The following is a 22,743-nucleotide window of genomic DNA, read 5'->3' as shown; positions in this document are numbered from 1 at the left end:
TCCATTCGGGAACTGGGAAAACCCCGTTTTTTCTTTTGTACGGCAGTCACCCTCGAACCTCGGAGTTGGATCCCCTCCAAGATCTTGAAACACCAGCAGTAGACTACCTGCATTCTACAATCACCCAAGCCTTTAAGGAAGCTGTTTCTCACCTTCTAAGGGCTAAAGAACAATACAAGAAAGGAGCAGATCAACATCGGAAGGAAGCCCCTCAATATCAAGTAGGGGATCAAGTCTGGTTATCCACCAAATATCTACCTCTAAAAGGGCCACGCACATTCAACCCAAGATACCTTGGTCCCTATTCCATCACTACCATAGTAAACCCAGTAGCGGTCAAGTTGGACTTGCCCCCGCACATGAAGATACATCCGGTCTTCCACGTCTCTCTATTAAAACCCGTGCAACCTCAAACCCGACTAACTAAATCTCCAAAACCTATCCTAGTTGATGGAGAACTCGAGTTTGAAGTCAAAAGCATTCTGGACTCCAAGATCTCCAAATCTAAACTATTTTACCTAATTGACTGGAAAGGCTACGGCCCCCAAGAGAGATCCTGGGAACCTGCTGAATATGTCCACGCTCCTCGCCTAATCAAAAGATTTCACCGAACATTTCCTGACAAGCCAAAACCCCCGGAGAAGCCCGGTTTGGGAGGGGCCTTGAGGGGGGGTACTGTCATGATCTCTGCTTCCAAAAGGTCAGGGTTTTCCCAACTCCCTTGGAAGCAGATCCATAACCCAGGTTCCGAGTGCCAACCAGTCCCAATTGGGATCTTTTGGACCCAGTCCTGGCGCCAGTGGCACCAGGCTCATAAATATGCCCAGTCCCAGCGCTGGAAGCGCCGGGCTTATAATGCTTGGGTGGACTTACCTGCAGCAGACCATGCTGCTTACTTGCCTGCCAGTTGAGCCTCTGATCCTCTTCTGTTTGGAACTACTTTTCCTGTTGGGTGGGGCAGGAGCCACTCCCTAGATTCAGAACACTGGAACTCTTCTGGAAAGCAGGAACTCTTTTCTTACCTAGGCGTGGCTGTGGAAGGAGACACCTAAGCACTACAGGAGGCTATTTAAACCACACCCGATGGATGAATCTTGCTTTGCGTTATTCTGCATCCTCTGCAGCAGAACGCTCATCGTGTCTTCTGCATCTGATCCTGGGCCTAAGGAAAAAGGCTTACCATCCTGAATCCAGTCTTCAGCAACACCTATAAAGACAAGAAAGAACAGGTTAGCATTACGGTCTTCAGTGACAACTCTTCACTTACCTGGTCCATCGGCTGTCACCAACGCCTCGCGCTGCATTCCGGCATCTGAAAGACAAAGGCTTACCTACTCTTCGTGCTCTCCGGAGGTCTTCACACTGCATTCCGGCATCTGAAAGACAAAAGCTTACCAACTCTTCGCACGCTCCGGAGGCCTTCGGCGCTGCATCCCGCATCGGAAAGACAAAACAAGGTGCGTTTAAAGACATTGGGGATCTTTAATACTCACGTGCCATTACTCCTTTCCACATCTAACCCAGTGGGTATTCCGGCACCCTGCAGCCGCTCCGAACTTGGACCTGCAAAATAAAAAGACAGTTAGAGCGCATCGTGAAGCAGGCAACAAGCGCTTACTTACGTGCTTCCAGGCGCTTCTATTCTTCACACGGGCTCCATCTTCAACTCACTTCAGCCCGTCATCCGCCATCGCCGGAACCCTGCAAAACAAGAAACATCATTACTAAAGACTTTAAAGACATTAGAATTACTCGAAACTTACCGTTCGTGCAGTAAATGACGGACAGCAGTCCTCTGAAGTCAAGAGGCCTGCTCCCCTTATCCAGTGAAGAAACTGGTTACAGCACCCTGCCCCGAGGCAGATGGAGAGCACGGCGTTCACTTACCTAAGACATCTTACCCTTCGCGTCAGACATACAGTGCACAGAGGTCCAGCCCAAAGAGCCAGCCGTGTGTTACACATCACCTTTGAAGATACGGTATACGCCCAGTCAAGACCGGCGCCTCTACGGGAATCAGGTGAGCGTTACATTTCCTGAATGCCCTTACACATTTCTCTGTCCAGCAGAATTCAATTCCTTTCTTCACTAAGGACCTGAGTGGAGTGGATATCACTGCAAAATTATGAACAAATTCATGATAATATTTTGCAAGACCTAGGAATGACCTAAATTGATCTTTGTCCTTGGGCTCTGGTGCCTCGCTAATTGCTTCCACCAAACTAACTTTTGGGCTAATCCCTCTCCCTGACACACAATGTCCCAAATATTCTACACTCTCCACACTGATTCTGCGCTTACTTCGCTGAACTGTCAGACTTGCATCCTTCCTATTGAGTACCGTTCTCAACACACAGTCGTGAGCCTCACAGGTACCTGCATAAACCAACAGATCATCCTGAAAAAATCAGTATTAGTGACACCCTCCACCACCTTTTCCATCACTTGCTGATATACCGCAGCCACTAAAGCCAGGCCAAAAGGCATTCAACAATGTATGGAAAGCTCCCTCCGTTGTGATGAAAGTGGTAAGATGTGTACAATTTGGTGTTAACAGCACTTGGTGGTAAGTGCAGATAAATCAATTACAGAGAACATTTTTACTCCTCAAATATTGCTAAAACTTCGGAAACTATTGGCAATCGGTGTCGATCTATCCAAATGTTCTTGTTGAGGTCTCTCAAGTCATCGCAGACTCTCAACGTTTCATTACTCTAAGTAACTAACACTACAGGAGACAGCCAGTCTGAACTCTCCACCCTTTCTATGATCCCACTCTGGAGCAGTGAGGTCCCAATTCAGCCACATAATTGTCTACGTGTTCTTGAGAGTCCTGAACACTTTCAAAGAACCTATGCCATTCAAATGTAATGTTTTTCTTTGGGCCAAAATGCTCTTGAAACTTTTTCACCGCTGTGGCAAAGTCATCTTGTTCCCTTGGGCCAACCTCCACTGGTTCTGGAAGACTATCATAAATGCTACGCTCTTCTGCACCAAGGTTGTGTAAGAGACCGCCTGTTTCCTGGCAGTTAAAAATGTATCTCCTCCAATGGCTATTAAATACTGACAGGATGTTTCCTTTGGACAAGGAATTGATCACTCTCAACCTCCCTGTGTGTCTTTGTAGATTGATCACCTTAACTGTTAGCTCATGGTTATATTGGTATTAATCATCACAGAACTAGCCTCAAATATAGTCTGTTATCCCTCTGCATGTCCACTGGGAATTCAATTGTTTGCTTAGACTCTACCATCATACTGCTTATGCTAGGCTCATGAAATCCCGAATGTGGATGACTCAGTCTGTACGGCTGTAGTGGGCCTATCAATCACACCAAATTAGAGAGGCTTGACTTTAATATTTCTGCCTGAGCTTTAAGTGGCAATGTAAGAGACTACACATCTGTAGTTAAGATTATAGCCCAGGGCACTCCATCCTCACTTGCGCATTGCAGCACTCTGTATGAGCCTCCTTGTTCTTCTATTCCAAAGTGTCTCCTTGATCTATGCAGCAGATGCCATCCACCTGTAATGATGACCTCTAATCTACTGCCACCTCTGCTGCCCCATCCTCTGAATGTCATAATCATAATAAAATAATATGCTTTATACTTGGTTCATCAGGCTCCTAAGCACTGTAATAAGCAATAACACTATCATTACCCACATATAGTGCTTAATATATCAACATGGGGGCTATGGAGATGGTGAAATGCTACATCAATCCAACTGGGGTATCATATGCATGGCACACAGCACTGCCATATTCCAAGGTGAGCTTATTGCACTTGAGCTATCCAAACAGGTATAGACATTAGACATACTTTTGTTCTTTTTTCTCACTTATTACCAGTGCCTCCTGAACACACTGTAAGGGCAATGATTAGGCATTTCCTTCGACCTCGTGTTTCAGGGGGAGACAGGATGAGGAGGGTACCTGTTTTCCCATTTTGAATCAGCAACTCCTTTAACAGAGCTCCAATTTTATTGCTTTTTTATGACTATCCCAACCAATAGAAGGAGATTTGTTTTGATGGACAGCAAATTTGCCTAGTAAACCGGCATCTTCTTCTGTGGCCAGATCACAACCTTTATTAAAGAGATTGCTTGGAATGCCATTCAATCTTGACTACTGAAACCCTTAAGAAGAGAGTTGGCCGAGTAACTCCAGGCTTCCTCTTAAACAGCTTTACTGGACAGCCAAGGAAGGGATGGAAAGGTCCCTGCTGGTCTTCTGAAAGGTGTACATTTCAGTGATGATCCTTGCTGGATCCTGGAAAACTGCAGAGACCCCCAGTAAAGTTTTCTTTTCCAAGACAGGCAAACCTTTGCTGTACAGAAGAGCTCTGCACTAGTCACATGCTACCAACAGAACGAGTTTGCAAGGACCAAAGCTAATATTAAATAGAATGGCCCTCATTAAGTTTTTTCCGGTCCAGAATAAATGCCAGTAATTCCGGCACCAGCATTTTTTCCAGACTGGCAAAACACAAGTTTGCCAGTGGGGGCCACCACGGATATCCCAGCAGGCCTGACCTGCTGGTAGATGAGGCCTTTACCGGCAAAGAAATGCCTGAATCACGAGCACCAGTATTCAGGGAATCCCATCCCACAAAGTCCTTTAGGACTCCATGGGAATGGGAACTTACCGGCTCTACACCGCCCGCAATATCCTAGTAATATTGGGATATCAGGCGGCAGAGACAGTAACAGTGTTTTGCTAGTTTCCCACTGGTAATACCGGCGGGATACCGGCAAACTCTTCATGAGGACCAATAACTGCTTACCTTTGGTGGCAGCATCTAGCATTTGAGGACACAGTCTGTCATGTCCTGAGACACCCCTTTGAATGAAACACATCCTTTTAGAATAATTTCTTAAGTAGGTGGCCACTATAAGTAAGCAGAATGTGCAACAGGCCAAATCCCAACCAATTAAGTAAGCAAATGCCTTCGGGGAGTCAGCCAGCGGGAATTGTATCTCTAAGCAGAACCAATTGTTTCTGCATGCCCATACTAAACCACTTTATGTTTCTGTTAAGGTTTTCGTATTATACACTAGTATACACTATATGGTATTTTAGCACCATTTAAAAAAGGACATTCATTTAATGCACACAAACATTTTAAAAAGCCTCAAACTTGGAAAGCAGCACATATATTTTCTGAATAGTAATGCAACCTTTTTGACAAATTGGTGGTGATAGGGCCCAATAATTAGATGTCTAGAGGGAATGTATACCTTTACACTTGTCCCATTTGCCACAATGTCTACCCATGGGAAGGATTAACACCTACCTTCCTCTTTTTCTACAGAGCAATATGCCAACTACTGGTGTTCCTTACTAACAGACACCCAAGGACCATTTGCCCTCTGCCACAGCGTGGAGAATCCGAGGATTTATAAGGCGGTAAGTTGGTATGCATAATATTCTCTTCTGCTACAGATGTAGTAGAAAATCATCAACTCTAGATATTATGGCAAACAATTTGTAACTGTAGATTTGGCATTTTTTGGGTGTCAAATTCTCAAGGAACATACATTTGGAATGCAATCAAGTATTTGTCTCAGAAGTGTTTTTCAGTGTCTGCTGCTTGAAGCAGCATGTTCTGTCATCTTTGCCACAAGTCACACAGAGTGGCCCCTCTGCAATGTGTTTTTTTTCTACCCAGCATTCAGGCAAAAGTTAAATTTAAAGTTGCCCTTGCTCAGTCAGTCCAGTAAAATACTCACACTAGCTATTTTATGTTTTTATCATGCTACATATTTTAAAGGGCTTATTGATACTGCAGATGTATCTTCCCAGGGCTGTTAAGCTGGTGGCTCTCCCTAGTAAATTTAGGCTTTACAGCACTGGTCTTAAGCAGGAGAGAGGACATACTTTAGGGATCTTCTGAACTCCAATTGATCTTAGTGGATCACAAGAAGACTGGCAAATAGTTCCATAGTTAGGCCTGTAATTAAGTTCCCTGCCTGGCCTTAGGAGTGGATGCTTGTACGATAAGATGTGCTAAGTGCACTTATATAGCACCCTTCTGCCAATAATGTTGGCCTCGCTTCATGTGACTATGTAAAAAAGGAGGTGGAGGGGGTGTTAGTCAGTGGTAGAAGTGTGCCAAAAAAATGAGTGCATCTGGGACTCCGACGCAGGACAGGGTAGGCAGGAGTGGGCAAGCTGCAACACATGTTTCAAGGGATTGTAAATGTGCCAGGTTGACAGGCAAGTGGGTGAAAAGGGTAAAAGAAAGAGTTCCTCTGTATTGTGTTCTGTTTTCCATTATCTTTCAGTTGGTCAGTCTGTTGGAAAATGTATATACAGCCTTATGAAATCAATTGCCTTTACTCGCTGATCTTAGCTCTGCTGGAATCTATACTTAAAACCTACCTGAACCACAGCTGCTTCAAGATGGGCCTGCCACTAGAAACATGGATGTCATGAATAGAATTTGGTAATTTATTACAAAACCCAGATACCAAGACTGAACATCTTTAATCTCCTGTGGTCTGAGAGCCTGAGGGATGGATAGTGTCTGGTCCTGAAGTATCCCACGGGAATGCATTACAGTAGTCCAAGTGACTAGTCAAAAGGCTCCTGATATAACTGCACACTAGTCCTAGTCCAGTGGCATGAAGGGGAAAATCCCATGTTGCCAGCTAATGTTAAAATAAAATCATATGGAAATGGCCTAGACCTTTCTCAACTGCAACATCTAAGCATTTAACCTGAGGTAACTTGACAGGTTTTCCAAAACTCAGGGGGTGATGAAGTGCTGCAAGAGATCATTTCTTTGCGTTAGGAAAACCTCCTCCAACTTCCGATAGTTAAGATGAAACAAGGTAGAGTTCACCCCGGCTGAGATGTCATTCAGGTTTTCTGAATGTATGGTGAAATAGATTTCAGTTTAGCTGTTACTGCTGTCGGGTGATAAAATAAAGAGGTATGTTTTAATTTCAGAAACTACCGTTCTGGAATGGCAGGGCCGTCATTTGGGGGTCGCCAGGTCTCCCTTGCTACGCCTGTGGTTCCCCTGCTACCCTTAAAAAAAGAACAAAAATAAAATGTTTACATATTTTTTATTGAAGCTTCTGGGCTGTGGCCAGCGCCATGTGGCTCTTTGTTTCTGGAGTGGCTGGCTTTCTTGTTCAGGCCTCTTTAAAAAAAATAGGGTGTTCCACAAGGGTAACACTGAGCGGTGACCTTAAATAATAAAGAATAGGAATAACAAATACTTTGTCTTTCTGGAATTCTATACAAAAATTGCTAGACTCATTAAAGGTTTGTTTCAGGTACACTTTCAGGGGGTGAGTCGCTGATTAAGTCTGTTCTTAGACACCTAAAATTCACAATGCAGGCAAAAACGTCCAAAAAGCATTTAGAGTAGAATAAGAATCCATTTCGCTACTATGTATTTTACTTTTCGTAAGTTGCAATTTAAGCATCTATCTTTTCTATCTCCATGGCAGGGAAGTTCAGGATGTTTGTTTGCATGTATGAGGGAATGAGTGCCCAGAGTACGGGTTGCTGTGTGAGTCTGCTGCGTACCTACGCTACTCTAAATTCTTTAATACACAGTTATGAACCCTCCCAATGGTATGTATTTTGCCAACCCCTGAAGCTTGTAAAGTAGATCCACGCAGGCTTGACATGTGGCCAACTTTGCAGCAGACCTGCAGATGAACTGGCCTGCTGTTAAAGCTCAGATACCAGTTTATTGGTATCCACTACAGAGTGTAATTTACTTTTGGACTTTTAAACGATTCATACATGTAATTGCTAATTTTACTATAGCCGATAAGATAGCTCTAGTCTAGCTGGTAAGATAGCTCAGTGGGCTGAGCGCTTGCTGCTTTGATTTGTGTTTGATCTGCAGGTTCCAGGTCCGAATCCCGGCAAGGCCAACTCAGCCTTTCATCTTTATAAGGTTGACAAATGTGTACCAACACAGGTTGGGTGATATTGTATGTATATTTGTTCTATATAAAGTAACGCACTTAAGCATAAATGCTAAATAATAACTTATCATTTGGCCTTGCACATCTGCTTGCATTCACAGTAATGTGGTAATATGGGCCTATACACATTGTTATTAACGATATATATGGTGATCCATGCTTGTATTAAATGTGTATCATATTACAGTGATATCTTAACTATATTTTTCTTAGTGTAATGAGGAACAATGCTATGTGTTGCCACTTCCAGTTTTGTCAAGGGGTGAAAGGTTGTGTTCATTCGCTTCCCGTGATGCCACTTCAGGGTGGGGTCAAATGACATAACGTCCTGTGATGTCATCAGAGGTCAAGGGTCGTGTGATGCCACTTCCGCTACCCCTGGCATTTTGATGAAATGACGTCAGTCACTGTGGAATGGTGAAAAGTGTTGTAAAGAGTAGAGGAACTGGTAACAGTAAAAAAAAGTAGTGGTACTCTGCTCCTGATAGCTCTGGCTCACTTCGACCACTGGTGTTAGTGGAATAGAAAGGAGACAGATGCAGAAACCTGTTGCGTTGATGAGTGCAGGTCAGGCGCACCATTACCCATGTGCCGGAATGGATTCTCTTTGTTCTAGTTGGAGGGATATGCTGGCAGGTTAAGTGTAAGTTTGGCCTAATGGTTGGGAAAGCAGCAGTGGGTGCAGTGAGAGCAGGGAGCAGGGGCTTGCAAATGGACAGGAATGCTTCTGTGTTTAGTACACTCGACCTTCTGGGTTGCTTGATGGGGAAGGAGTGAAGTGTAATATCGAAAAAGATTTAGTAGTGAGGAGTTAGTGAGGGAAGAGCAAAGGTGGAGGGAGGAATGGGGTCAGGACTCACGGCTTCCTCAGGTGTTGTGGTAGAGCCTTTCCTTGGTTTCAGAGATTGTGGTCTGGCTTGGAGCATGGTAGGAGAGTCCTACTTGGTAGGACTTCACCAACTACAACTCACATGGCCGAATTGGGAAAAATGCCTCCTTTCTTACAGACATGATAATGTTGTACAGTAAACAATTGTGATCCTGCATGACTTATCGCAGTTAAAAGGACTGACATAAAACGTCAGCATGGTTGTACAGTAGCTGCTTTGATGGTTGCCAAGCTATACATTCTTTTTTTAAAAAAACGTTTTAATTGTTTTTTTGTGTCCGCTTACAACATGACCATAAACACAAACAACAAACATGAAAAGTCGTCCAATGCATTCCCCTTCAGAAATCCCTCCTCCTCCTCCTCCTTGGTACCCTCCTCCATTATCACCAGTCCGTCCCCTTTCCCCACTTATCCCACCCAGTTCCCTGAGTTGCCTTGTTGTCTCTACTCCTCCACCCCACGTTTCTCCTTTTCCCCCCCAAATCCACCATCCCCCAGCCTATCCTAATTCTACCTATTTAGCCCATATTTCTTCAAGCTTTGCATTCTTAAGCAAATGGGAACCCAACAGATAACACTCATGAGTCAACGTACATAACTCTCACTTTCTGAATAAAGGCTTCCCCAAACTGATTCTAGCAAAGTTCTGAGACATGTGTCCCCAATCAACACTGTTGAAGGCTTTTCTGCATCTAAAGACAGAGCAAGTGAGGGTACTGGTGCATCTTTTCCTTTCAAAGCAGGCGCAACAGCTATCTGACACTGTCTCTAACCATACATCTAGGTACATAGTCCACTTGAACCAAAGTGTTTTTGTAGCCTGATGAACAAGATCCTTGCCAACAATTTGAAATTCATATTGAGTAAAGATACCTATAGCTGCTACAGTGTGCACTATCTCTACCATGTTTGGAATAACCATCACTGAGGATGTATTCAATTCTTTAATAAAGACCACTTATCCTCTGCTTCGCTAAATACTTTCTCTTGGAGAGGTATAAGATGGGATCCAAGGATATTATACAATTGTAACAAAAACCCATCATCCCTCTGGGATATTTTGTGCCATATCTGAAGGGATCAGTTTAGCTTCTTTTTCTGTTATAGGTGAGCCTACAGAAATCCTATCAATTTCATAAAAGGAAGAAAAGTGTATCTTGTACATAAAAATGTGTTTGCTGTTAGCTTCATCAGGGGCTTCTGAATTGTATAGTGTAAAGTAAAAAAAGATCAAACAATTGTCAGATGGCAATAGGATCTTTAGTTATAGAACCATTATTCTAATGTATGCTATAGGAGACTCCATGGTATTTGATAAAGCAGCAGGGAGGTTGTCCCTGGTAAAACAAGCTTCTGTGAATACGAAACCAACCTGGACTGTTCGTATAGGTAGAGTCGCAAAGTTTCATATACAGTTACTCTGAATATTAAATAATCGGTAAATGATTACATGATCACCCGTCAGATTTACCTGAAGGTATGTTACAAACATACTATTCACAATTATATACATCAGCAAATTAAAATAAAACACACATTAAGATAAAACCAAATATAAAATGCAATGTGCAAAAGTGTCACCATGCTGAATGAAGCCAAGTTTGTAAAACACTAACACTTAAAATGTGCAAATATTGTGACTAGTTTGTTGACCTTGTAGAGATTTACTTTCCCTTTATTTGCCCTACATGTTTCGTTCCTCCACTGTGGACCTTCTTCAGGGGCTTATTATTCTTCTGAAAACTTGTGTACCTAAATATGTACTTGGGAGATACACATATTACCTGCCCCTTTGTTTAGGCAGCTCTCTGTTGCTCTGTGCTGCTGAGAGCCTTACAATCTAATGCCCCATGGATGGGGTCGACTCTTTCTACTATGCAAAATGAGGGTAATATAATGTTAGCCCTTAGAATGTATTATTAACAGATCAGCCTAATTCTGTATTCAGCTTGTCTTATCAGGCCCACTTCATGCGGCCATGTAATACAGAGTGATGTACAGCCACTTGCTTGTCGCCGCCGGTTCCTATCTGTGAATAACATCTGTTAACTACTCTGCTACTCTGATGCAATTTTTCTTACCACTAGCATCAGTGTGGTGTGTTATCTTGTATACTTGGACTCTAGTAAGATACTTTTGGCTATTAGTTTAGAGATTCTTATTTCGTTTGTCCTTAGCTCTCTACCTATATTTGTAGTTACCCATTGTTATGATATAACTAACAATATTCTGTATGTTGGAAGCAGAATTAATTTACAAGTGCCTCTGGCACCTACATTTTTATTTTAAGGATACCTTTGTCCTCACTATTCACGGGCTCTATTTAGTATCTTCTAGTTCGCCTTTGCACCTCTCAATGGTAGCTCTATAAAGTCAATACAAATAGCTCTTAGTTAAGCTCATGCAGTATCATGTGTTTATTCTGGGTCAACTACATACAGGGGAGACAATCGTCCTTGTATCTGTCCCACTGCTAATCTATTATTTATAATGAGGGTCTCTTTATCTTCACTGATTATGGGTGCGTCAATATGTCTTTGCTGAACATCTACGCTTTAGTGATTCCATTTTCTCGCTTCATAGTACTCTACAAACAATATAAGTTAACCTCAGTCAGGCTTATTCAGTTATTTCATTTTCCTAACATAAAATGTTATTGCGTGTTATTTTAGTATTCTAATCTACCTTTATAATTGAGCTTACCGTGCGCCTCTGCAGCCCCGTCTCTGTATTGCCTCAGGTCAGGGTAGCTGGAAACTATCAGCCTGATTCATGGAACTATTTCCGTGAAAAACGCAGATTTGCGCACCTTTCTGTCCGAAAATCCCTGTTTTAAGTATGGGTATTTTCAGGCAGAAAGCCACGCAAATCTGCGTTTTTCACGCAAATAATTCCATGATTCAGGCAGTATGTTTCTCGTTATGTGCGCGAGAACCCTGGGTATAGTTTAATGTGGTTGTCGATTGGAGACTGGATGGTTTTAGCGGACGCCATATTATGCTGGTGTTCTGTTCTATCTGGTACACTGTATAAAATGATACTCCGGGTGTTCAAGCCTCTAACTTTAGTGCTGTCAATAAGTAAGGATGATCCCGAAATGCAGCACTGTTTAAGCCTTTATTTGTGCACAATTCGTAACTCCATCTCTGCGATCAGAATCAAAGCATGCTCCTATTTGTGCTAATGTGCCTTTATTATTAAGAATACATTATTTATAACATGCTCTACAAACTATATGGCCTCTGTAACTACATGTCTGCAATCAAAAACGAGGTGGGACAGACATTGAGGCCTGTAATTGCAAAGTTGCAAGGCCAGTGTCCTACCTTCTTTTTCCTCTTTGCTCATACCACTTCTGTTTCAGGTGTAATAGTGCAAATTCTACCTGTCAAGTAAAAAAGGAATATATCCTATTTTCCTTGGGTAACATCTTGAAGTACAGAGGGCACTGGTTTGGTAGTGTAAAGTGTATTTAACATACATTTTCTATTTTCTATGTTTCTAAGTGTTTCTGTTATGAAATTGTCCTCTTCCGGTCATTTCCAGACAGCGCCTCTGATGCAGGCATTTCCACACTGGAGAGTCTAGTGTTACACTGTGTCTAATGCAGAAAAGACGTCAAATAGGACTCCTGCTCCTACAAGCCCTGATCAACTCTCCATCTCCAGTCATCTAGGATGGAAGTAATGATCGACTTAGTGCTATGTTAAGGTCCAAACCGCCATTTGCTGTGGATCCATTATGTTGTTATTTTCTACATGAGTTACAGATGTTGTCTACCTCTTTTTCAATAAGTTTGACGATGAGAGGGAAGTTAGATAGCTGCCTCCTTCCTGGCACACTTTGCTGCCTGGCAGTGCACAAAGATAGCTTTAGTACATTGGATCAGGGCTGCAACGCTTATCCTCACTCAGGTCTTCCCTTGTAGAACACAGATCTTAAATGATTTGTCTCAGGGGTGGACAGGCTTTTTATTTTTCACATAGGACTATTCCTGTGCAGGTTTTTGTAACATTGGATTTGGGGTGGTGGACACAACATACTTTTTTTAATCTCAGGTTTGTTAGCCTTGAACAAAGGTGCGACATAGTGCTGTACACGTGAACTGAAGGATTACACCATAAAACAGAAACAGTAAAAGAGGGATGCAAAGGGGACTTGACACATATTCAGGGAAATACGTGTCTCCATAAACAGGTTTATCAGGATTTATCAAAGGTAGGATGGTTGGTGTCACACCAAATAGAAATGAGGAGTTCATTCCAGGAGGTCACAGCTCCAACCAAGAAAGAGCTCTTCATGGTACCACATTTGAAGAATTTAAGAACTTCCAATCGAAAAGTGTGACCTACTGTGGAAGCGAGGAGATCCCCCTGGGGAGCTAAATATTGATGGGTGCCAACATGAAGTGCCTTGGGGGTGAGACATGCAACTTTGAAAGAAATTAGTGCCTTAGTGCGGAGCGAGTGGCTTTGTTTTAAAATTTGAGTACTGTGCTTGAATTTCCTGGCTCCTGCAATGGACATGGCTGCAGGGTAAAAGACTGCATGCAGAGGAGCGAGAGGGGATTTTAGTAACAAAGCTGAATTAGCATTTCCTGAGTCAAGTTAGGAAAATACTTTGTCTACAATCAAAGGGTTATGTCATCAGAGCGAAAAAGGATTTTATTGCTTTAAAAGAAAACGGACGAAAACGAACAAAAGCAGAATATGAGGTATAAGAAAAATAGAAGATTCTAAAGTAAAACCCAGCAAATAAGGAGAGTTTAGGAGAGGAACTACCAAATGCAAGCTGGGGATGCTATAAGCAGACTTAGAAAAGAAAAATAGTCAGTTTCAGAGGAGTTTAATTTTATTAAAGGGACTGGCCATCCACAACTCGTTCCTGTGAAGACTGACCTTTAGGTGATGGATGTCCTTAAGCCAAGAGACATGCAAATATAAGAGAGTTCCATCCACTGTGGTGGGCCAGAAGAAGGAGTCAGACTCTTTGAGGACATTTCTAAATTACTTTTATTCAATGATAAGAAAACGGCCTAGCTTTCCCTATTTGAAAGGAATTTCCCTACCTATCTAAAGAAACTAAAGGTGCTTGTTTGTCTTCAGGAAGTCCCAAAGAATCCAAACCTAGTTCTATCCTGGCCCTACCACTTAGAAACTAAACCTAAACTGTTTTTGACTTGATTCTCCTGATGTACCAGTCTTTCCAATGGTCTCTTTGTATAAATGTCTTTTTATCTGGTTAGTATTTATCCAGTAGGACTTTCATTTATAGACTCTCGTTATTTTTTTTATTAGCAAGTGTAATTCCTTCACAACACTGCAGCGTTTGATATTCTCTTTAGCAAAGTATTTATGGCAACCTTCCTTGAGATACTTCCTCACTTGTTGGTTGGGATGTTTATGACTCACACAGTCTATTGATCCAGGCTTTCACAGCTTGGCTGGGGTTCCCTTCCCATTTGTATTTTCCCACTTATGGATTCTCTCTTGTATTCCACTTTCTGCACTTGCATTTGTAGCTTCTTGCTCACATAATATCTTTCCTTTGTTATTAGGTTTTGATTTGGAATCTTCATAGGTCTTTAATCCAGGGTTACTCAGGCCCCTCTTTCCCAACTTTGTACAGTTCCAATTACATAGGTTTATGTTAAGAACATCTTCATAAGTACTGGGACGATTTCCTTGTCTCGTGTTCCGTTGCCCTGGTGACCTTCCACTTCTCCCGTTCTTCCTGTTACCTTTCCGTCGGTTGGAGAACGTTGCAGGCTCTTGTGTTCATTCAGGTGATCTTCTCTGGTACTTTGTCTCACCTTCTTTCGCTTCATCACAGCCTCATCCTCGACTGTCCTTCTGCCATACACAGAGCATCTTGCTGGGAAGCTGCTTGCTTTCCCAATTCCTTTCTCCTTCTCTGCGTTCGTTGGTTTCCCGTTCTTGGTTTACCTCACGCTGTATATGGGCTTCACTGTTTGGAAGCTGCTCCCGATTCCAGTAGCCTTCTTGGATGGTCTTGGCATATTATGTTGGGGCACCCTGCTGACCACGATCGGGACATGGTCTTGCCACGACCTGTTCCAGGACTTTCTTTTCCTGCCTTACAATGGTTCTCCCATTGTAGGATACACCAGGCTTCCAGCATCTCACTTTGGCCTTCAGCTGCTCTTCGATAGTCACAGGCTCTGTGACTACTCTCTGGTCTGCCTCTTCCAGGCGTGGTCTGGTCAGGTCATGGGGCTTTCCCGGCGTAGGATATTCCTGCCTCTCCATCATCTTTCACTCTTCCCAATTGAATTTGTGTTTTCTCTTAAATAAATATTTGCATTTCCCTCTTCAGGTTGGTATATTCCAGCTTTACCTTCAGCCACACAGGTTTATAGCACATTAGTCAAGGTAGCAATTAGTCTTATGTAAGCTACTAGGCTGGGTGGCTTAGGGAGTCCTTCACAGGAACAGAAGTCCTTGTCCCCTAAGGGGGCAGTCTCTCCCAGTGAGGTCCCACTTACCCAGACCCCTAAGGAAGTTCTTGAGGCCGGGCTCGCCTTCCTAGCCTCAAATGCAGAGGCTCCCTCTTGGGGAGAAGGTGCAAATACCTTTGATTCTTCACAGGAACAAAAGGCGCCTTAATAAACGCCCGTTCTATGGTAGCCCATGCAACTGAAATAGTTAACATAATCCAAAATGAGAACTTAGATCTCTTGGTTATTACAGAATCCTGGCTTCACCCTGCAGCAGGACCAGCTATTATGCTAGCCATCCCTGATAAATACACCCTTATACACATGGATCGCACCACGTCTAGAGGTGGCGGCCTTGCTATAGTTGTCAAAAACAATCTAGCCCTAAAACTCTCCTCACCCCATAACACCAACTCCTGTGAAGCCCTCACAGATAAACCTACCATTGCCAACAATCAAACTATCACTATCCACCTAATATACCGCCCACCAGGCCCCATAGGTTCTTTCGAAGAAGACCTCATGAACCTATTATCTAACAACCTAAAAAACTCTACTCAATGCCTCATCCTGGGTGACTTCAACCTTGGATTCAATGACTCACGTGACCCCAATGCCCTACAAATTAACAGTACGCTTGTGGAATTAGGATTCACCCAAAAGATCACAGATCCTACACACATCAAAGGCAGGACCCTCGATTGGATTGCCGAACATAACTGCCCAATCACTATTACTTCTACAATGCCCCAGCTATGGTCCGACCACCACTTGGTATCCTTCACCCTAGAAGCCACCACACCCATGAACAATAGTATCCTAGCTCCTACCGCACCGACCAGAAATAAAAAAAACATCACACCTGAAAATCGTATCCCCCTCATTCTCCCCACCTTAAACTCCATCTCAGATCAGTCCGACCCAGCCTCTATGGTAGAAAAGTACAATGAAGTGATGCTTGCCTCTCTGGACGCTATCGCACCGCTGAAAATTAGGAAGAGCAAAGCCCACCAACACCTAAATACCTGGTTCACACCCCTATTGAAAGACATCAGACAAAAGAAACACCTCAGTGAAAAGATTTGGAGATCAGACCCTTCAGACATCAATAAAAATAATCTGAACAAACTAGCCACCCTCTACAAAAAAGAAATCATCCTTGCGAAACAAACCTCCTACAATACCCGTATCACCAAAGCCAAATCCAACACTAAAGAATTGTTCGCCATCCTAAAGGAAGTAGAATCCCCGATCCAAGCTCCCGACTCCTGCCTCAAGGATAAGAACTGGTGCACAGGCATACAAAATGCTCTTGCCAATAAGATAACAATGCTCCAGGCAAAGATCAACAACAAAAAAGCATCTATAATTGTCCCAAATATTGTCAACATAGGCACACCCTCAAGGTTACCACAAACTCATTACCAACTCTGAAAACCACCCCTTCCCCACCTACACTAGACATCCCTCCCTTCCACTTTCGCAAAGTATCCACTAAAGAGGTCGAGAAAGTCATGCTCACTCTCAAACCCTCCAATTGCCAGGGCGACCCATGTCCAGCCCAAATCATAAGACGCCGCCTGTGAACTCTCACCCTTCATTACTAAACTCATAAACGCTTCTTTCACATCAGGTACCATACCCAGCAACCTGAAACAATCCTGGGTGGTCGTCCTCCTCAAAAAGCAAACCTTGGACCCCTCCATCCCAACCAACTACCGACCCATAACCACTGTGCCGTTCCTACTGAAAATCCTAGACAAAGTAGCTTACCTACAAATTCAGCACTACCTGGAACTAAACCATCTCCTGGGAGTTCGACAGTCCGGCTTCATACCACAGCATGGGACTGAGACTGCACTCCTAGACCTTAAGGCCCAAATAGACACCCTAAGAGATAAAGGTACAACCTCACTCCTACTACTCCTCGACCTCTCTGCCGCATTCAACCTGGTAGACCATGCAATGCTTTGCAATCACCTGGTCACGGCAGCCTGCTTCTCCCATGAAGCAGTTGCATGGATCCAGTCCTTCTTAGATAACAGGACAATGCGAGTATTCTCTCCTCTAGCAGCTGCAGACCCCGCACCTATTTCATGCGGCGTACCCCAAGGATCATGTGTATCCCTACCCTTTACAATATTTTCACAAAGCCCCTTTTCGATGATCTAGACGATCTAGGTATCACCTACACTAACTATGCAGATGATACACAGATCCTCATCCCATTGACGGGAGATTATGACAAGGATTTGGCCTTTGTGAACAGAATCTACCTCATCATCCAGGCATGGATGGCCTCCCACGGTCTATGCCTGAATGATGACAAAACTGAACTCCTCATTCTAGGCACCTCCTCTAACATCAAAAAACTAGGTCCCAACTATGATTCCTTCATAATTGACAACAACACCATTACGGTGGCCAAAGTAGTTAAAACCCTCGGCTTCTATTTAGACTCCACACTCACCTTTGGTAAACAAGTGAGTGCCATGGCCTCAGCCACTTCCTACACCTGCAAGTTAATCAGAGCAGCCAAGCCCTTCCTCTCTCCTAATAACTGCGTCATACTAGCAAGAACACTAATCCTGTCGAAACTTGATTACTGCAACGCCCTCTACGTAGGTAGCAACAAATACATCACCGCGAAAATACGACTCTTCAAAATAATGCCCTTAGAGCCGCCCTAAACTTTCTTAAAAACTCCCATATTTCAGAACTCAGGAGATCTACTAACTGGCTTTCCACTAAAGACAAAATCCTCCTCAAAACAGCATCCCTTACACACAAATGCCTTAACCAAGCAGCCCCGCAATACCTTATAGACAGATTCCCCAGACAAACAGCCTCTCTTGCCCCTTAAGAAAAGCAAACTCCAACCTGTTACTAGTACCCAAATTCAAACTCACTAAATCTGGTGGGAGCAGCTTCGCTGTTAAAGCAGCACAATACTGGAATTCCCTTCCCCCTGCTCTAAGGGAAGATCTCCTCTACCGGCAATTCAGATCCAATCTGATTCAACTGCTAAAAGAACATGATGCCTAACTTCACCCCATCTGGGATCTCATGTATATTTTGTATATTTGACCTGCTTTATTTATATGTTACACCTGTATTCTTGTAAACTTACTGTATATATTTTTGTGATTCCTTGTCTACAGCATTGTAACCATAGCTGTACCACTATGTCTAACCTACAACCTGTAACCTAAGCTGAACAACCCTCTTGCTGCCTTCGCGCCCGAATACCCTTGGGTCTGGTGCGCTATATAAATAATAAAACAAACAAACAAACAAACACCACGTTGAAGAGAAGTTCCCACACCTTCTGTTGGTCTAGACAGCCCAAGATCAGAAAAGGGAGGCTGAAGCACATCAAGAGACTCAGACTGGAGTTTCAAAGTCATCTGTTTATTCTTTGCAGCAGAACACAGAATACAGCATACTGAAGAAAAATCTGGAACTTCCAACTTTCTCTGTCTCTCAGCCCCCTTTATACAATCTAGAGAGGTGAGGTAATGCAATTATCAATATACAACCCTGTTTCCTGCCTGTGATTAGTTGGCCTACCTGCCACTCAGACCCTGTCTGAACAGGTTTCATCTAACTTATTCTACATCATGGCCTCTTCATGAACTTCTATGAAAAAAGTTATCCACTGACCTCATCATGACTAGCAGAAATCGACCATTTTGTTATGCTCAAGCAGCCATTTTAGAGTTGCCTGACTTGTCTTATCAGAAATGGCTGACCAAATTACGAAATGGCTGACCCACTTATTTTTACCCAAAAATATCAAATCGGGCTTGTCTAATAAATTATAATAAACATGTACTACTTAGCATATTCTCTACTATGCACACCATTCTGACCCCACAAATTAAAAGCGATTTTCTGAAAGTCACGGGGGTGGTCTATCTCTAATACGTTCAGTGTGAGGAGGTAGGACTATCTCCTGTACACTCCCCCCTCTGAATTGTATTTAGTCACTTACTCAATACATATCACTACACCCATGTCCACCCTCCTCAATTTTCAGTGTACCTACACATCTCTGACATAATTACCCTTTCCTGTAAAACAATTTATTTCAGCCTGGGAGGTATCCTAAAACATTTCTACAACGTCAGTACTGAGGAATCAAACATGCACAGACTGTTGCCAGTCGGTAACCCTGTGCTGCACTCCTAATGGGAATAAAATACCAACTGGTGATTCAGCCTAGCTAAAACAAGGGGACTCCCTTATGGGAATACTAGTTCAGTAGGACAAACTTTCAAAAACGTTTTAAGAAAGGGGGTCAGCTTGTTCAAGTATTAAAGTATTACAATGGTGCTGTAGGTCCCCAGTGAACATAGAATTCAGCTGGGCTCAGAACCGGTAATAAGTTGGCCTAGGTGCCATTAAGTTGTATCATTCACATTGAAAGTCAATTCAACTGCACACACTTCAACGTGTAAAAGGTGTGAGCTTCAATTAATTCAATTCACAGGATACTAAGTAAAAGTAAGTTTATAGTACACAAACAAAGGATTGCATTTCAGTTGATCTGGACAGAATGCTCTGTAACAGCACATATACACAGTAGGTAACAAAAGTAAAATACACCTTTTAGCAGTATAGTCTGACTGGGCTATTCACATATAAAGACAACAGTTGTCCAATTTCAAATTCCCTGCTTCTGAGCAATCACATTTACTCAGCTCAGAAGTATATTCCTAAAGACACTCCTATTAAGTTTGTCAGTGCCAACGCGTTTCGGATTGTAGGAAATCCATCTTCAGGGCAGGATGTGTTTTTAGTTTCAACAAGATTCAAATTTCAGTTTTCAAGAGGTAGAGGTAAACTGACCTGCTTTCCTTTGTACCCATAGAAAGATCATGGCCACCTGTATAGTTAAAATGACATGACCGAAACAGCTTGTTAGGATCAGATCATTGGTGAGGAATCAGATTTTCAAGTGTTGTGAACATAATTTAATCGTAACTCACCCGGTCAGAAGACCGTAGATGTCTCGCCGGGTGTAGTGGCAATGTCGGGCAGTTACTTAAACCGAGAGCGACTGCAATTGTGAAAAAGAAGAGGAGAGTGACTCAAAGCATACGTGCTCGTAGTAAATGTCGTTGGGTGAGAGGTGGAAAAAGCCGCCTCTATACACTCATGGTGACATTATAATTACTAGTGCCTGCTTCGGTTATTGTTGTAACTTACTTGTAAGTAAAGCAATCGCCTGTAGAACACTAAGTGTAGCAGCCCGCCTCGAGGACGCGCTGCACAGCTCACCCAAGCTATTATCGTTGCCCAGGGAACCGACGCGCATGCGCGTCCCAACGCGGACCGCCATCTTTATATGGGCAAATCCGCCAAAAGATTCTATTCAGGCTGATCGTGGTGCTGCGTACGCGCGCCTCAGCAGTCGTTGCTAAGGACGTGCACGGAGCATGCGCCGCGTTGCCAATGGTATTGGATATGTTAATAATTCCACTTTGTAAGGATCATGGTTATGTCGAGTGATCAATCAGAGTACCAATCTATCAGAGGAGACAGATTTAGCGGGGGGAGGGGCACGGCAGCAGTTGTGTAGCTGCCTCGTGCCCCTACCCACCGTTCAAGTACTGGAGAGTGACAGACCTATGGAGTGGGTCGGTCCTGAGGCGCCGGCCTGCAACCTTCCCACCTGGACTGTCAGTCTAGTTATCAATATGGTAAGTTAAGGCGTGTTCTATAGTGGCGCTGTAGATGCAATATACACACCATTTTTTTAGACATTCTAACAAGAACCGCTCAACTGTCTCATGTCATGTCCATTACAACTCTAGTGAGCCTGTTGCTCTGAAGATTCCCCTCTTCCTTCACAATGCATTCACATTTAAGCTCCTGGTCAGTCGCCAGTTCACAATCTACCGGGTCAACGCCCGTAACAGTGGAATGGATTAATTATAAAGTTTTCACAACGTGAGACCTACCAACATGAGGGTTTCCTATGATGAAAGTCCATGGTATCACATATACATTTGAACCCTTGAACTGTATGCAAGCCGTTAGCTTGGTATGACTCTGTTAAAAAACACACTATTTACAAGTACACCAACAAAATGAACGTGGATTGGATTAGAGAAAACACATTAAGTCGAATTCATAGTTCATGCCCCTGGGACTGAGGCAATCAAGCAGGTCAATCCAACTGACAGACCCTCCAGAAAATTGCGGCATGAAATGGAAAATATTGCGGCACAAAAAAGAAAAAAATTGCGGCACCCAACTGCGTTTTTTGCAGCAATTTCTAACGTTGAAAAATATATAATTTAACATCTTTTTTAGCCTAAAACCAAGTAATTGCAAGGCTTTTGTTAGTGAGGAACAAAATGTGTTCTGTCTGGCTGCGCTCTGTAGGACAGCCAGGTCGAGTCACCACAGCCTAACATTTTGGATTGTGGTGGGGGAAGGGGGATACAGCCTGATGCGCTCCAAGGAAATGGTGCTGTGCCACTACTTCCAGCAGACAAGTGGAAAGCAAATAAACAGATAGGCTTGAATTCAAAAGTGTAACCCTGGTTGAAGCCCGTAGGTTTGCTTTTCGCTTGTCCTATGACCCCAGGAGAGAGGGGGAACAACTCTACACTTCTCCATGGAAGGAATCCATGAGGCCAAGACACAGAGGCAGTGCAGTGGCAGTAACTGCAAGCCCATAATACCTAGCCAAACAATGAACTCTCTTGGGTGGTCATAATTCCTTGGTTATTGCACCCACACATGGTGACTAAACACATCCACAAACAGAAATGAAACATCACAACACTACCAGGGGTCAAGTCCTACAAATTAAAGTGGGGGAGGGAACTCATTAACAAATGCAATGGCATGTGATGTCATCAGAAATTAGCATATCAAGGTGAAATATGCATATATCATTAAATTGGCTTTGCATAACCACCAAAATTGCACAGGACGAATGGCATTTGCCTTTCATAAATTTTAACACCCAATTTTGTGCGTAATTGGTGTCATACAGCCCAGCCTTGATTCAAGGCTGGGCTGCATGATACAAACGCTTGTAGCTGTATTCGTTTCAAATTGCTTTACAATTATTGTAAAGCAATTTGAAACAAATACAGCTACGAGAGTCTTCAATTGGCATCATGCAGCCCAGCCTTGATTCAAGGCTGGGCTGCATGATACAAACGGTCGTAGCTGTATTCGTTTTCAAATTGCTTTACAATTGGTATCATGCAGCCCATGATACCAATTGTAAAGCAATTTGAAATTAATACAGCTACGAGAGTCTTCAATTGGTATCATGTAGTCCAGCCTTGAGGCTGGGCTGCATGATACCAATTGTAGACGAGCGTCAGGAAGCATTAAGTTTATGCTTTCTTTTCCGGCGCTCGACAGGAAAGTAATTTACTTTCCTGTCGAGCGCCGGGAATGAAAACAGTCCAGT

The 22,743-nt window shown here is 43.2% G+C and overlaps 1 protein-coding gene across 1 annotated transcript in view; it reads left to right on the top strand.

The window, feature by feature from the left end:
- The window catches only part of LOC138505078 (mucin-5B-like), a 2,064,041-nt gene that overhangs the window by 289,809 nt on the left and 1,751,489 nt on the right, over positions 1-22,743 (top strand). The window contains exon 11 of the mRNA XM_069625397.1: positions 5,316-5,410. Within this exon, the coding sequence (XP_069481498.1) occupies positions 5,316-5,410 (95 nt within the window). The remainder of the gene's footprint in view (positions 1-5,315; positions 5,411-22,743) is intronic.

This window comes from Ambystoma mexicanum, chromosome 11 (genome assembly GCF_040938575.1).
Source record: "Ambystoma mexicanum isolate Mex_15411 chromosome 11, UKY_AmexF1_1, whole genome shotgun sequence".
NCBI classification, from domain to species: Eukaryota; Metazoa; Chordata; class Amphibia; order Caudata; family Ambystomatidae; genus Ambystoma; species Ambystoma mexicanum.
Note: the sequence above shows the minus strand (reverse complement) of the source record. Positions and strands in the feature narration are given on the sequence as shown.